Source organism: Mauremys reevesii, linkage group 2, assembly GCF_016161935.1.
Source record: "Mauremys reevesii isolate NIE-2019 linkage group 2, ASM1616193v1, whole genome shotgun sequence".
NCBI lineage: Eukaryota > Metazoa > Chordata > Testudines > Geoemydidae > Mauremys > Mauremys reevesii.
Window position 1 is genome coordinate 58,632,115 of NC_052624.1, and position 17,549 is coordinate 58,649,663.

A 17,549-nucleotide genomic window follows, 5' to 3' on the forward strand; every position below is an offset into this window, starting at 1 on the left:
TTTAAAACACAAGTATATGGAGTAGACATGATTTCAGTTCAACTGCTTTTGATTTGGAGATTAACAGTGCTGTTGAAACCTCTGGTAATACTGTTGCTGGGGAAGAGGGATGCCACACTTTCAGTAACTAACTCTTAGAATTTTGTACAGCAGTTTGTTATATATCTGCAGTCCCAGGTTCATATTAGGTTAGAACAAAGGGTTCAGTTTTGTCCTCTGTTATGGTCATAAATGCTGATGGGTGTCAGTGAGGTTGTGTGGATATAACAAAGGGTGGAATTTTTCCCAAAGAAACTAAATTAAGCCACCTCTGGAGTTGGTTGTTCTTGACCTATTATACTAAGCAAATCTTTAGGGTACTCGCCCCGGACTACAGCAATGATGGCTACAGAGGATCACGACTCTGCTTCCCAGATTGTTCTATCTCCATCCAGGACTCTAGGCAATCTGGAAGCTACTACCAGAACCAATCGGAAACCAGAGCTCAGAGAACAGGGTTTGGTTTTATTTTTGGTTTCGCTGGTCTTGGAATGGAGCAGAGAGAGCGTAGGAGGTCTCCTTTAAACTTCCCGTTTCTACTCAAAGAGATTTGAACTCTGCTGGTGGTTACTGGGTCATTGAAAAGTGTCAGTCCAACAGAGATCAGCAACATGGGAAGTGGAGGAGCAATTCCAGGTCAGGCTATTTAGCGCCAGGCTAATTTTCCATTGGACTTCAGACCAGGGAGCCTCAGGATGATGGTATCTTTTTTGGAGATGAAGACTTGGTAATAAATCCCCAGTTTTTTTATTTTGCTTGTGCATTTTAAGCCAACCAACAATTACAGGCTGCATCACTCCTCCAAGAACTGATTCTCAACCCACATTCTGCCTAGGCAGATGCTGGGAGGGAGCTAAGGGATTTGGGCCCATTGTAAATGTTGGGAGATCATAGAATCATAGAATCATAGAATTCAAGATCAGAAGGGACCATTATGATCATCTAGTCTGACCTCCTGCAAAATGCAGGCCACATAAGCCGATCCACCCACTCCTTAGCAAGTGACCCCTGCCCCATGCTTCGGAGGAAGGCGAAAAACCTCCAGGGCCATTGCCAATCTTCCCTGGAGGAAAATTCCTTCCCGACCCCAAATATGGATGGATGATTTAAGGTATAGTTGATGTTTATTATTCTAGTTACTCCTGTTCTTTCCTTGTCCCCTATCCCAAAATGCTTTGCAGGGTAGACACAAGGATTGCATTTCACTGATAGGCAGAACTCTCTGGGGTGAAATACAGCAATCAGTGATCAGTTAAACTGCTATGTAGTGTTGCAGTGTTTCTTTTACTTTCTTAAACAACTTATCCATCAAAAGTCACAACTGTAAAATCACACAAACGTGTAATACCCTTTCAAAATCTCTCTCCAGCACCGTCTTCTAGATAGCAGTTCCAAGGAAGGATACAGACCAGATAAGCTCAAAGGAGAGATTGAATTCAAAAACATCCATTTCAGTTACCCATCTAGACCTGATGTTAAAGTAAGTGATCTTTTCAAATTCATCTTTACAGTGAAGAGCTGCTACCATTATCTGTGTGACCAAAAAGAAAACTGATATTTTATCAATTTAATGTGTTTATTTTAAAACAGTTTTTTTTTAAAGTGCCCATCCTGTACTCTGGGTATTTATACACCACAGTGTGGTCTTGTTGAAAGAACATTGGGTGAGGACTCAAGAAACCAGGATTCTATTCCCAGCTGTGCCACTGGCCTGCAAAGTAACACTTGGCAAGTCACTTCACTTCTCTCTTCCTCAGTTTCCCCATCTGTAAAATGGAGATGGTAATACTGACCTCCTCTTTAAAGTGCTTTGAGATATATGGATGAAAAGTACTATGTAAGAGCTAAATGTTATTATAATAGTTATAAAAATACAACAATAAAGAAGGATGAATGTCCTCCCAAAACTAAATCTTTGTCTTCATCATCATCATCATCATCCACCTTTTCTTCATTTTCACCTGCTGCAAAAAGCAAGGGAGAACAAATGGGGCTTACAGCATAATGTGAAGGTGAGTAAATTTGGCCTCTGGTGAATTGAATCAGAAGCAAATTCTTCATTCAAGCTCGCTCACCAAGAATGCCTCACCTTCAGCCCTCATGTGGTTAAACCCAGAAAGCTGTTTGTGTCAGTGCTTCAGAAGATCTCAGCTGCTGTGATATCCCATGTGGGGAGAGGTGATCTTGGAGATAGCCAGGACTCAACCTATTTTAAGGCCTATTGGTTAAAGCCATTATTCTAAATCACTCCTGACAATGAAGTGGAAGCCAGTGCAGATCACAGAGCATGGAGGTAAGATTTTCCCTACAGAAAATGCCCTCTAAGAAACAGACTGCCATACTCTCCACCCGCTGAAGTTTGTGAGGGGAGTCATCTTATTGTACAGTCCTATGTATGGTACTTTGCAGTAATCCACTATTTCTCTCTGGATTGACATCTGTACCAGAATTGAAAGTTCAGAACCTTCTGGCCAAGTGCAAAAAAGAAACAAAATGCTATTAGCTGCTACTGCTTCCTGCGTGCAAAAGCAGCTGTGGATCCAACAGGTTACAAACTCACTTGAGTGTGCTGCTGTTAGCTCTGCCATTTCTTCTGATGGGTTCCTCCAACCTACAAGCATAAACTCAATCATCTCTGAGGTGAGTCACAGCTGACTTGCCGGCATCAAACCCACCCTGTAACTTGCTGGCTAAGCCAATCAACGTCTCCAAGCTTGGTCTGATGAAACAGAGACCTAGAGCTATGTTAACTGAATACTGAAGTCAGTGTAGTCTGTAGTGTCTCACAGTCTTCCCCTAATGGTCTTGCATACAAACTGAGCAGAAGGGTGACAATACAGAATCCCACATCACTCCATTCAAGCGAAATCCTGGGCTGGATGAGCCACAGTTTGGGCCTGTGGCTGGAATGGGATGGAGCCATTCAAGAATGATTCCATCCATCCCTTCCAGAGTTCACCCTGTGTCAGCAGTGGCTCATTATCAATGGTATCAGAGGTAGCTGGCAAAGCTAAAAGAATCATCCTGGATATCTGGTTCTCATCAATCACCAGCCAAAGATGATCAACAGACAAGATCAAGGCAATGTCTATTTAGTACCTAAATTTGGAATGAATCGGGTCAGAGAGCGCTGAAGACTCTAGTTATCGTCAGCGTTACCTTGACATGCCCTTTCCTGCCTTACCTAAAAAGGAAGATTAGAGCTGGGATGGTCGTGATGAGAAATGATGTTAAAGGGATGGAGAATGATGCTCTTGCTTGAACAAGCAAACACCAAAGCTTATCTGCTATTAGCTTTCTGGAAAACTGGAGCTCTTCTGGAATAGTATAAGGAGATGAGAACAATATTCCTGTTTTTATCTTCTATTACAAAAAATATGTATATTTAGGTTGATTTATGTGTAACCCTTCTGCCAGGCCGAAACGATAGCAGCAAGGGCCGGGTTCAATACATAGGGGTCCCTTCCCCACAACATAATGCAAAACCAGCTCGAGCCCCCACCCAGTGACCTGGGAAAATCTTACACACACCCCTGGGCACCTCGGGGAGGCAATACTTCCCCTCTCGCAAGCACAGAGTCTTCGTGTAGCAGAAAAGGTTTAATTACATGAGATAAACAACAAGCATTAAATTGGGAAAATACCTCAGCTAGAGTTCATAGATCAAACCGTGAGCAAAGACCCACCCCAGCAAATTGGGCCATGTCCTTCCCTCTGGGCCCTTGAGTCCAGCAACCCCCAAATCACCCACAATCCCAAAAGTCCCACAATCCAAAAGTCTCTGTCCCGGGTCAGTGCAGCCCTAGAATTCGAGAGTCTACCTGCAGAGGTTCCCCCCCCCAGCCTGGGTAGAAAGGGGCACCTTACGTGGTTCAGGGCCAACTGCCCTGCCTCTTTGTGGGGTTCTGCTTCCACCAGTCGTCCCCACAAACTGCTCAGCTTCGCTTGCTCTGTGGGCTGCTCCACTCGTCCCACAGCTGCTCCTCTCTGCCAGCTGCTCTGGTCCACCAGCTGTCCTGTGATCCACTCCAGCCATCCTCACGAGCTGCTTGGCTCCACTCACCAGTGGCTTCACAAACTGGTCCACTCCGCTCTGCCAGCTGCTCTGCTCCACAGTATTGCTTCGGGCTCCCCCACTAGTTAGCACAGTACTTAGTGCTCTCAGCTCAGCAAGTCCAGCTCTTTAGTGATTTCAGCTCTTAGTGATTCCAGCTCACAGTAGGGGAGCCCAGTGCCAGTGCACCACTAGCCCAAAGTGAGTTCAGCTCAGTAACCTGTAACTAGATTCTTAAGGGAATCAAAAATTAACTCTGACATTCCACAGTGGAGAAAGGCATAGATAGAACTGGTGCTTCTGGCTCACACAAGGCGCCTATGCTACCAAGTACAGATATCTGTTCTAGCCTCTCTCTTTTCAATGGGTTTTGGAACCCATGTCCCTTGTCTAGCAAGTGCTATTTAGTTGATAATGAAACCCTTTATCATAATGTTGGGGACTTTAACCCCGACAGCGAAATTCGTTGTCTGATCACAGAGAGACAGGCAACACCAGCAAGGTCCGATCAAAAGCCCTTTATTGACAAGTGCACACATCAATAAAGGGCAGCTCGTCTCCAGTGAGAACCAGCCAGCACTTTACAGCTTAGTATTAGCCTATATAGACAGTTTTATTACGTCATACATCACTCACTTGAGCAAAACCCACCCCCTTTGTTTAACAACTTAAAACTAAACACTTTTAATATACACACATGCCTAGACTTTGTCTACAACTTTAGATTATTAATTATATCTTAATAACACCCAAAAGTTAGAAATACAGGGGAGTTTTAAACAAACCTATAACTCAACCAGAGAGTTAGAATCTGAACCGTGGGATACTAGAGTTTCTTATCAGTTCTTCAAACACTGTCCTTAGCACAGCTAATGGTATGCCAGGAATGCAATCCCTGGCTTATCTCAGGCTTATCTCACGTTTTCCAGGGCTCTGTAAAACAATGCTGCTTCTCAGTACTTTTCCACTCTGGGATTACCCAGAAACCTCTGTTAGCCTGACTTCAGTCAGGTTGGCATAACTGTTTTGCCTGCTATATTTTCATTCAGGCCTAACAATAAGACAATTTTGTAGTTCCTCATTTACTTAATCAGGGTGACAACATTTTATTCCTCCTGCCCCAATACCAAAGAAATTGGGGATCCCACAGCTGTGAAAATAACCATCCCAGGCTGCTGTGTGTTATGCTAAGTGGGGTGGGAGTGCCAATGCAAATAACTGAAATGCCAATGCGAATACTTGAAACTTCTTTCTGCACTCCCCATAATTTACCACCAGATGTCAGGGTAGAGCACATCCTGACTCTGCTTACATATGACTACACAATAGTTCCCATAGGAGACAAATATTTTGGCCACTAGTAATATTAGACATTTATAAGATGGGATAAACGGACTGAGGTAAAATGTTCCTAATGTGAACATAGCAACAAAAGGTGTCATTACTCCATAACTAATCCCTCCCTAGTAAATTCTAGAGATTGTCAAACTCTGACTCTTCATTCCACTGGGGATATTAAAACACCCACTTTGTTTTCAGAGCCAAAGGGTTTTCTTAGGGCAGTCTTTATAGAATAAGAATAGAACAAAGCAAGATTGTTATTAGTAATAAAAACTTTTTCTTGTCATCTTCAAAATGCTTTCCAACCCGGATTGGAACAAAGGACTGAAAGCAGGCCTGGGAGTTCAATACACTGTTAGACCAGACCTCTCATTATTGGCTTGATCATGATGCCAAGCATCTTAATAGACCTTTTTCTAAACAAACCATTTATTTAAGTAGCTCTATATTTATTGGACTAACATATAAAGATTATATTTCCAGATTCTCAAGGGCCTGAACCTGAAAGTTCAATCGGGGAAGACCATCGCTCTGGTTGGCTCCAGTGGCTGTGGCAAAAGTACTGCTATTCAGCTGCTACACAGATTCTATGATCCAGTCCAAGGAGAGGTTAGTTTGGATGAACTGTCAATATTCCTGGCTACTAGGATGAAGATTAATTTCCTGACTAGATTACACCTATACTTTAAAAGGATTTTACACAAAATTGGATTCTTAAAGGAACAAAAGATATTCCAAAGAAATTCTGAAATTGATTTTTCATTACTTGTATGCCATGATGATGAGAATATTGTAAAAACCTAGATAGGACTTTACTGATATTAAGTCATAATTTGGATTTAAATATTTGATGATATTGTTATGCTGTACAAAGCACACGGGATCTTTTCAGGGAGAAAAGGCAAATACGCTGCATTTATTGAAAATACAACAGTTAGCATGTGCTTTTTAGTCTCTCACACACACGCACACATGCGCACACACACACACACACACACACACACACACACACACACACACACACACACACACCACTGCCAGTTGTTTATAGTTACCAGTTTGTTGTAGCTCGAGTCAATCTAATGGCCAGTTGGATTGAGCACGAGTTGGAGCTGGGCTCAGTTGGTCGCGATCTGATGCTCCGAGGCTTTGCAGGAATGAACCCAGAGTTCTGTGGCACAACACCCCAGCTTTGTAGTTATAAATTCCTATTTGAGTCCATGTATTTTGCAATGTCATCCTGTTCTTAAGTGGTGTTAATCTTGGGGTTTTCTGCTATTATCATTTGATGGTTATTGTCAGGCTTCCCATTGTTAGCTCCTATTTGTTGTCTCACCTTCTGGGGTGCCTGCCTCACCTTAGGGGTTGTCAATGCTGCTAACATGTTTAGCATTGGATACAATGGATGTTTTCTGATTGTCTCCTGGTCTTTCCAAGTCTCTCACTTTTTCTTGACCATCTGGACATTTGTGATGGCTTTCACACCTTATATTTTCCTGATGTGTGAATGAGGAATGCATGCAAACACTCTCTTACAGAAACCTTCCAAGGTATAGAGACAGCAGTATTTTATATTGAGCAGAATACACTGTAAATCAAGCCTAGCTAAATCTTATAACTAAAACAATTCACACTGGGGCTCCAGGCCCTCAACATTCCTCTAATCACCTTAACATAGATACCATACAAGATCCTGTTTCTTACTTACTAAAACCTTAAAACAAAGAAATGTATATTTAACTAGAGTGCCTAATTTGTAATACATATAGGAAACCATAGTAGACATTGTAACTTATCCTAAAACAAAAGAGTGACCATAATCAGTCATAAGGATTGTTCTGGTCTGTCATTCCTTTCTGCTATTCAAAAAGGGTGGCTGGCAGGATGAAATCAAATCATACATTAATTCTCATAGTACAATTATAAAATACTGCTCCTACAATATCCTTTTTGTTATTCTTCTCCTTTCATTCTTCTAGTCTGAGGTGATTGTGAAGATATAGTTTTAATTTTTCCTGGTCATTTTGTTTAAATGTTATTGCTTTATTCTGTGTGAGAAGCTGCTAAACAAATATTGAAGTCAATTATTATACATCTCTACCTCGATATAACACTGTCCTCAGGAGCCAAAAAATCTTACTGCGTTATAGGTGAAACCACATTATGTCGAACTTGCTTTGATCCACCGGAGTGTGCAGCCTCACTCCCCCACAGCAGTGCTTTACCGCGTTATATCCAAATTTGTATTATATCGTGTCGCGTTATATCGGGGTAGAGGTGTATCATTATTATTATACCATTATAACAACTAATTATTTTAAACATAATACATTTCCTCAAACTCTTCATTTATGCCTTTCCACTCAGATTACCTTAGATGGACAAGATATTCGGACACTTAATATAAAGTGGCTAAGAGAACATATTTGCCTTGTAAGCCAGGAGCCTATTTTGTTTGCTACAACAATAGCTGAGAACATTCGCTGTGGCAGAGAGGGTATTACTGATTCTGAAATTGAGAAAGCAGCTAAAGAAGCCAATGCTTTTGATTTTATATCCAGACTGCCTGATGTGAGTTGATGTACTTTTGAGCACCTTATAACTATGACGAATTCTTTGCTTTCTCTCTCTCTCTCTCAGTTCTTCTGAATTTTTGTGGCCCAAATTCTCTGCTGGTGCAAATAGATGGTGCTTCACTAGCTTTTCACTGATGTTTTGTCATTTATTCGAATTGACAATTTGGCCCACAATGTTCTTAATTTACAATACTAACTGTATGTCATGTGGCAACATTTTTTAATAGGCTGGATAAGGAATTTCTATGGACAATGAGAGATTTTTTCAATTTACCAGATGGTTTTTATTCTGTTTTCTTCTCCTAGGTATTATCTATCTTTTCCCACTTCCAATATTCCCATCTTTTTTGTATTTGTTTTTTTGTTTTTTAAACTGGGTTTTGCTTGGCAAACAAAATTGTTTTGTGTCCTGAGTAGTCACTGGTTAGTATTGTTAGCCAATCAAATGGCTGGCTTCCTTCAGCCAGTTCTAGTTTGTCTGTTTTTTTCACTTCAATTAATGCATTTTATAATAATTGAAAAATCTAATTTTAGAGTACCTTCTTTAAGCTAATAGAAAACCATCACACCGCATACTAATTCCTGGCCAACTGGAAGGTGAGACAGAGACAAAACTGTAAACTGATCATTAGGAATTTTAAACTATCCTCTGCCTCAAGGGGGAAAAACACTGAATGTAATTGGCTAAGACAGTTCTTTTAGAAGAAATTATTCTTAAAGTGTTTGTTGAAGCATCCATCATAAAACTTTTAAAAGAGGGGATTTCTGTATGTGATAGTAACAATAATATGGGGGTGGGGGTGTAAAAGGATTTCAACTGACCGCTTTTGCAATCTCTACGCTCCTCTGGTTTTCTTAGAAATTTAATACCATGGTGGGGGAAAGGGGAGCTCAGCTGAGCGGAGGGCAGAAACAGCGAATTGCTATTGCCCGTGCCCTGGCAAGGAATCCCAGGATTCTGCTGCTGGATGAAGCCACGTCTGCTCTGGACACTCAGAGTGAATCTATTGTGCAAGCAGCTCTTGATAAGGTAGGAATCCTATTGCTAGAGTTATCAATCAGTATTACAAAGCACAACAACTATATGGCAATCTTGACATTAAAGGCTATAGCATGCCATCCATTTTTAAGCACAGCTCTCCACTGGTTTCAAGGAGGGCATTGATATCAGTAGGGATGCATCCTCAAATTTTGGTGTCATGATATGACTCTGTAATATTTAATCAAAACTCCGTTAAGCAATCTAAGGTTGCCACCCCTGAGGCCCTTCCCCTCTTCCACCTCTTCCCCTGAGGCCCTGCCTCCATCACTCGCTCCTCTCCCCACGCGCCCCCCATTGCTTGCTGGACTGTCTCAAGGAGCTTGGCTGTATGTAGGAGGCAGCCTGGCTGAGCAGAGGCTGGTGCGTGTTAATGACCCGGCACTTCTCCCCACCCTGCGGTAACTAAGCTTTTGGTTCAGGTGCCATAGGGTTGCCAGGTCACCAAAAACTGGGCACCTGGAAACCCTAAATGCCACATGGACACAGAAGCCAAAAGCCAGACTGTCCGGATAGAACCCTGGCAGGTGGCAACCCGAAAGCAATCACAGGCTCTATTTCTGTTAGCGTCATTCCTGATTGCCAGGATATTTGCATGTAGACAGAAGTCGTCTGCTTTAATGCTGGCCTCCACCACATTCTGCCTCACATCACAATTGCTTGCCTGGTGGTAAATTGTGAATGTGGCATCAGGAATTTAACTCCTACATTATCAAAGCAAGGTGCCAGAATTGTATGGATTTCTACAGGGCAATAGTAAAAATACATTGTGCTTATCCAGCACTGTATCTTCTCCAATCATTAAACAGATGTTTTAATAATCTTCATAACACTGCTGGGATTTAGGGATTATTTTCTCCATTTTGCAAATGAGGAAACTGAGGCACGGACAGGTTACGTGGACACAGGGTGAGTTGGCAACAGAATCTGGAGCTTCGCCTGAGTGAGGCCTACAGGACTGGGCTGCAGCACTGCTTTAAATTTCTGACGTGTATTTGTATATAACCAGTGGTGTATCATAAAAATAAGCTCTATGGGAAAGGCGGCCTCCCATTAGTACTCAGTAATAGTAAACCCAGAATAGAGTAAGTTCTATGCATGGCTCAAGGGCACTATATGGCTCACAGCATTTATCTGCAATAAATGTTAATTCTGTGGGCCTAAACTTGCCTTCACTTAAACCCATCTGACCACACTGATATAAGTTACGGTTGCCCTCCAGGATTGGCTTGTGTCTCCAGAATCGGCATCGATCTCCCGTGACCATGGAAAGCAATCCAGAGATTTTTTTTATATTTTTTTTTAAAAAAACTTTTGTGTGTTGGGAAAAAAAATCTCTTCAAATCGCTTCAGTCAGGAGTTGGGCAATAATAATATGCGTAGTGCAATTAAGTAATTAGTAGTGTTGTAGTGCTGAGCTGATATGTTCTGCATATTATTATTTATTATTTATATATTTACACACACACACACACACACACACAAAAAAACATTAATTAAGGAAAAGTCAAGCCCTCAAAATTTAGGGAATGACAGAATTAAAGTTTCCTGGTCAACATTAATTTGGTCCCCTTGTGTGTCTGCATTAGGGGACAGTTTTCAGTTTCATGATCACATACTATTTTTTCCACAGGGCCCCTGCTTCATTCAGTGCAGAGGATGGTGCTATTCAACATTCATTGCTAGTCAATATTTCTTTTTATCCTCAGCATTCAATGTATGCCCCCATGCCATTCAAACCCTGCTCTGAAAACAAAATTATTAACTTCCTCAAGGGCTTTTCTATACCTCTCATCACTCTAGTATCTGAGTGCTTCATAAACACTAATGAATTTATCTTCACAATACCCCTGACAGGTAAGGTGGTCGTATTACTCCCATATTACAGACGGGGAACTGAGACACAGAGATGTTAATGTTGAAAGTGCATACTACTTTTGGGTACATGACCTGTGATGCCCAGGACTCAATATTTCAGAGAATTTTGCATTATACAGCGCTAGATATGTTAAAAGCATATCTCCCATTGACTTCAGTTGCAGCCAAGAATGCTCAGCACAGAGACAGGGCTAGAATCCAATTCTCTAGGGCAGTATTCGGCTGCTATAACAATAATGAGATCATCCTTTCTTTTCCTGCAGTCCCCTGCTTCATTCACTACACACCTTACAACTTCTGCAACAAATAAGGCAGGTTTCCTGCAGACAAGAGAATTCTTTACTGCATAACTTTGATTCCTTCCATAATCACTGTTCATTCTCCTCTCCCTACTCTTGTTTCCTGTTCTGGTGTCACAACTCAATGGCCCCCTCCCCTTAGGGAGGTCCCTGGGAAGGCTGATCAGCACTGTATATTGCTAATGCTGTTGCAAGCATCACAAAGCATTTTGGGGAGGATTAAAGGTGTGTGAGTGAAGAGTGGAAGGTGTTTTTTTAGGTCAGAAGAGGCCAAAAAGGGAGAGAAGAAAAAGAAAAGAGCAGAGAACAGGTTAATTCAACACTGCAATTAACAAGCTCAGTTCAAAGATAAAACACTGTCCTCTGCCCAACGACACTGCTTGCAGCCAAGACTTGGCTGACAGCCGAGAAAGACGGGGGCCTAAAAGTTGCCCAAGCAGCCGTGAAAAACCAATTACACAGACCTGCACCTGCAGGCAGGGCCGGCTCCAGGCACCAGCTTATCAAGCAGGTGCTTGGGGCGGCAACTCTGGAGCGGGGCGGCACTTTCAGGTATTCGGCAGCAATTCGGCAGAGGGTCCTTCACTCGCACTCGGAGTGAAGGACCTCCCGCTGAATTGCCGCGGATTGCAATAGCGGCTTTTTTTTTTTTTTGGCTGCTTGAGGCGGCAAAACCCCTGGAGCCGGCCCTGCCTGCAGGACAGCAAAACCAGCAAAGAAGAAAACAAACCCAGGGCTGCAGAGGCTGAAAACACAGATGAGACAACAAGAGTGGGAGCCGCCCAGGCATCCCTGAAGCTGGGATGCTTTGGGAAAGGGAAAGAAACCATATCAAGGCTCTTTGAACTGGTACAAAGAGCACCAGGAACAGAGGGCCCTGACTGAAACCACCCCCAAAGAAGCCCAGGACCCTCCTGAGAGCTGGGGCAACTTGGAGATTACAGCGGATCCCTGGGACAACCTGGGCCTAGGGCAAGAACTCCCATCCACCCCTTCCCCTCTTCTTACGTTACACCCAGGCCTGGCCAGCTTTGTGAGTATGAAGGTGGGTTAGGGCTTGGGGCTCTAATGCTTTCTCTCTTCCCCTGAGCGACATGGGAGCGTTCCCAGCACTCTCTGCTGTATTTTATTTTATTAATAAAGCTTTAAAATTTAAACACTTCGTGTGTTACGTCATCTCCTCCTCCCCAAACAATCCTGCTGCATCAGCCAGATCACCTGACGCTCCAGGTAGATTGTCACACCGGGGACCACAACTCCCCCTGACTATAGGGAGGAGAAATTGCAGGCAAAGTCCTGCCCAGCCCCTACAATCCTGGGCAGGAACATGCTTAGTCACTGTGTGGGGATGGTGCATGTGCACTCCTGTCATACAATGCAGCGAGCTCAGACTGTTTCTTTGAGGAATATAGCTGCTGAACTCTAATAAGTCTCTACTGAGCACATGCAAATTGAGACGTTCAGAGCCTCAGATTTTCATGGGAATGGTAAAAGGCACATCCCTGATACCAGTGAGCCATGCTCATCTCCTCCAAATTTCAAGTCCCTGCTCTCAAGCATTTAGGTGATAAAGCTTCTCAATTAAACAGTTATAAGAATTTTTTAATATGGGAAAACAACATTCTTTTTCTCTAACCTCATTCTGAGAAATCATTGAACCATTTTTGCTGAAATTTGCGGGGGGGCAGAGAAGGTGAGGCAGATACCAGCATGGAAAGTTTCAGCCCAAATAATTAAATCCTGGCAAAGTTATAAACATCTGACAACAGGTCTTACAACTGGAAGTGTCAGGCAACCTTAGCTATAGGCAGTGGGTACCTTCTCAGCCTATAAAATTAATCCACTTTCCCCTGTCATTATTATAAATGTGGATTTTGTAATCAGAAGTGTCCTTTGATTGTTAAATCAGAAAGCAGGCGTGGAGATAATGATCAGCTATAAAGGGTCAGCAGGGCTTTTACGCTTGTATTTTCCACACTGTTAGGTAAGGATTTTCTGGGTTTTTTTTCCACCACATTTTAAAGTACATCTCTCTGTTTTTTCCCCCGTTAAGGCTAGGGCTGGACGTACCACCATTGTGATAGCTCACCGGCTCTCCACAATCCGAACAGCTGACATTATCGCTGGATTTCACAATGGTGTTGTTGTTGAACAGGGAACACACAGTCAACTCATGACACAGAAGGGTGTCTACTATTCTCTTGTGATGCAGCAGGTAATGAGATGTGATAGAGCACTCCTGACGAAATGCTTCAGATTTACTGGCCATCTCTTACTCCAGAAAATTATCTGCATATCTCACTCACAGGTGCTGATTTTTGTATTTGCTGGAGGGTGCTCCTCTCCGTCCCCCTCCCCCTCTCTTGTGACCTGTGGGCAGGGCTTCGGGGGTGGGAGGGAGGGAGGGAAGCTGAGCAGGGGTGGCACCTCTGGGCAGAGCACAGTCGAGCTGAGGGGAAGAGGCTGAGCAACAGTGGGGCTTCTTGTTCGAGTGCGATGGGGCCTTGGGGAGGAAGAAGCCAATCGGGGGAGGGGCCTTGGGGCGGAGTGGTGAGTGGGCCATTGGTGAAGGGCCACAGTCCAGGTGTTGGGGCCCTCAAAAGATTATCCAGCCCTGCAAGTGCTGAGCACCCACAGTATCAGCGCCTATGATCTCACTGATACTATTGCTGACACATGCAGGTTCTGCACTGAAACAGCTGGGCCATTTTCGCTTTGCAGTTTCTGTATGTTTTCTAGTTTAGTGAAAGTTGATCAGTCAATCTTGTTTCTGAGTTGGAAGTGGTTGTTTTTCACCTGTAGCAGTGCTTCACATTTACCCAATGTAATGAGTCAAAAACATAACTGAGCAAAAGAGGTGGATGACATCATCACAGAACTATAGAGATAGTGCCAAATTCTCTGCTGGTGTAAGTTGCAACTGCACCAACTTATACTGGCAGAATACTTGGCCTATACAAACTACCATATGAAAGTGACAATGTAACCAAAGTGGTGGTGTTTTTGTTTGTTTCCATACCAAGTACATGTTCCTTTCCCTTGCTGCAAACTGTCTTGTGACTGTGTATCACTATTCCTTGCTTGTCACTAGGGTCATGGTGGAAACACTCAAAATGAGATGTCAGAAAGCAATGAAGAGACAGAAGATGAAGACTATGAGGAAGAGGATCTAGATGATTTCAGGATGGAGAATCTGACTGCTCTTGGTGGTTTTGAAGAACCAGGAATCACTGAGATGGGAAGCATTCCTAAGAGATCCAGAAGGCATACAAGCAGAAAGACCTCTTCTAAGAAAAAGTCGCCTGAAAAGAAGAAAACAAAGGAGAAAGAGGTTAGTGTTACAATTCAGTTTAATCCTAAAGTTTAGTGATAGCTTGTGAGAATAGGAACAAAGGTCATTCTATTTTCTTCTTTAAATAAGTCTTAATCCATGTCACCATTGCTATGATCCTGTCATATGCTGCATTGACCTGGGCGAATACTTGAATTGGGAATCTTCAGGGAAAACACAGGTGTAAACAAATGAGTCTTGAGACAGATCCTAGCTCCTGTCCCGCAGGGCTAGCTGGGCTTGGCTCCCTACTCCGGGTGTTGCAGCCTCAGAGGTTGTAGCACTGCTCAGGTTTGGCCTGGCCCCCCTGATGAGGGGGGCCAACTGGGCCAAATTTGTAAGAGTGGTGTTGTGACCATGTGCATCTGGTCAGAAAGCCCAGAGTGGGAAGCGGAGCCCAACCAGCGCTGTGATCCTTCAACACATTCAGATGACTCAATTTTAGCTCTCAACCCACCAGTGAAGAAACTCTGTTCTAGGAGCTTTTTTTATATTATAGTACAGTATAGTATGGTAGAACATGATGCAAACAATAAGCAGCAACTGGATTCATTCTTACAGTGTATCGCCCAGAAGTCCAGAACACACTTTTTATCTATTCATAACTGTTGAATTTGGGCCTTGCCAGAGGAAATAGAGGGCAAGATACATGGTTTCAGAATTCATACTGTTTGCAGTAAAGTGAAGGAATCAGATGGGAAGACATGAAAGTATTGATGTCACAAAGTTCATCAGGCTTGTATGGTTGAAGTGTGCGCAGGCTTTTCCAGTATCTGAAACACAGACAAAGATAACCAGGTGAGACCATCGCAACTGGCTCAAAACCTCATCTAATAATTTGTATGTTCCTATGTTTTCATTTCATTTTCCACAACTTCCTCAACAAATGTATGGACATTTTGAATAGTTCAGTGAAGCTGAATTGAGCTGCCATGTGTTTTTGAAGGGAGATGAAGCCTAAATCACTGTTTCATATGCCTTTTCCATCCATCTGGTCATGATTCATGGTCTCTATTTTGTAAAAGACAAAACAGACTAACTGACGTAAGTTGACCCAATTCTATTACTGCCAACCCAGTAGCATTTAGCAGAGGCTGAACTAGACGGATCTTTTTGTGTTCAGAACAGTGAGACTTCTAGGTCGTTCTAATGATTCATGTGTTAAAGTTGCAGTCCATGGTCACTAACCCTGTTTGACATTTCATTGAATTACATAGACCCCATCCCACCCACCTGCCAGTGAGCCTTTTGTTAAATTTTTGCCTGCAGATTTTTTTTTTGACTTACAATTTCAGTTTTAAGACCTTAAATTACAGAGTCACAAATCTTCAATATGTTTGCTCATTCAGTGTGTACACTGCAGGCTGGGGTGAGTTATCTGTGAACAGTTGCTAGGACAGTTTACTGATTTACCACCAACCTGAAGAAATTGTCATGTTCCACAACTTTCAGTGAACAGCTGAATTTTATCTCTTATGTAGGGGGAAAATCTCCCTGCTGTGCCTTATTCCAGAATTCTGGCTCTCAACAAACCTGAGTGGCTGCATATAGTCTTTGGCGTTATTGCTGCTGCCTTCTCTGGTGGCGTCCACCCTGCATTTTCTATTATATATGGAAAAATCATTGGGGTAAGTATCAAAACTGTATGGTAAACTAACTTGAACCAGGCACAAATGCAGAACTTTAAATCCTGCTCGACCCTCCAGCTAGTCCTCTCTGGTGATGCCTTAGAGCCTCCTTCTACTCCCACTGTCACTAAACTCTACTGGAGTCTTTCCATTGACTTCAGTAGGAGCTTGATCAAGCTCTTAATCTCCTCTCCCCACTTGGGACTTCTTGCCTATTATCCAGCCTTGTGTTTTTAAGTACCAGGGGCATCCATGGGACTGTCTGAATAATTAACCCCTTCATTCATGAATCACTGCAGGAAAGAAATGGAGTCTTCCTTTGGATTCCAGTATATGATTGTTGGAAGCCGCTGGGAGTTGGAGCAGCAGCCAGGGAGAATGGTTGGAGCAAGATGTTGAGGGAATCTTTTATCTTCAGGCAAGAGAAGAGGGGTGTTGTAGTCAGTTGGAGGGGTGGTGATGGTCTGACGGAGTGACAGCATTCAGTGGAAGGCAGATAAGAGCTGTGAAGTGGCAGCCTGGAGGCAGCATTTAGTGGAACTGCAGCTCACTGGCAAATGAGGGGAGGATCTGGTGGAGGGTTGGAGAAGGAGCAGCTGATGAGAGGAAGGTCAGCTGGGAGAGGTGGAGTGACCTCCTGGCCAGCAGCAGAAAGCTGAGAGGTAGCAGAGTTCAGGTGCTGGGGAAGAGCTGAGAGAAGGTGAAGTTCAATCGTTTCTACAGTGTTTCCTGAGCTATTGTAACTGATTCTCACTTTGTGCTTTTCTTACATAGGCTTTTCAAGAAACAGATCCTGAAAAAAGGAGCAAAAACACCACGCTGCTTTCTCTAATGTTTCTTGTCCTGGCAGTGATCAGCTTAGTAACACACATCATCCAGGTAAACTTCACTACATTGAAAAGTGAAAGCTGAGTATCTGGTCATATACATTATGGTCCAGATTTTCAGATCTCATTGAGCAGGGCTGCCCAGAGGATTCAGGGGGTCTGGGGCAAAGCAATTTTAGGGGCCTCTTCCATAAAAAAATTTGCAATACTATACAATACTATATTCTCGTGGTGGCCCTTGCGAATTGCCTCATGGGCGGCCCTGGGAAAAATAAACCTTCTGCATCTCGGCACAAACCCAGTTTTGAGAAAACTTCTTTACAAGGTATCACTGGTTCTCAGCATCAGCTAGTGCTAAAAGGCACTAAAGCTCATTAAAAGGGTTGGACAAATATTTTCCATCAAAACTTTTCCTGGATCGAAAAATAAGGTTTTTTTAAAAAGGCGAAAAGAATCATGGACAATGTCTGCTTTCCTTCAAAATTTGTTGGGGTTTTTTTAATTGAAAAGCTAAAATTAGTCTGCCAAAACCTGAAC

The 17,549-nt window shown here is 42.9% G+C and overlaps 1 protein-coding gene across 1 annotated transcript in view; it reads left to right on the forward strand.

Annotated features, from left to right (window-relative positions):
- LOC120398546 (ATP-dependent translocase ABCB1-like) overlaps positions 1-17,549 on the forward strand; it is an 81,962-nt gene that overhangs the window by 26,529 nt on the left and 37,884 nt on the right. Inside the window, exons 12-19 of the mRNA XM_039526058.1 lie at positions 1,409-1,519; positions 5,918-6,043; positions 7,802-8,005; positions 8,870-9,040; positions 13,280-13,441; positions 14,318-14,557; positions 16,039-16,185; positions 16,960-17,064. Coding sequence (XP_039381992.1) covers positions 1,409-1,519; positions 5,918-6,043; positions 7,802-8,005; positions 8,870-9,040; positions 13,280-13,441; positions 14,318-14,557; positions 16,039-16,185; positions 16,960-17,064 — 1,266 coding nt within the window. The remainder of the gene's footprint in view (positions 1-1,408; positions 1,520-5,917; positions 6,044-7,801; positions 8,006-8,869; positions 9,041-13,279; positions 13,442-14,317; positions 14,558-16,038; positions 16,186-16,959; positions 17,065-17,549) is intronic.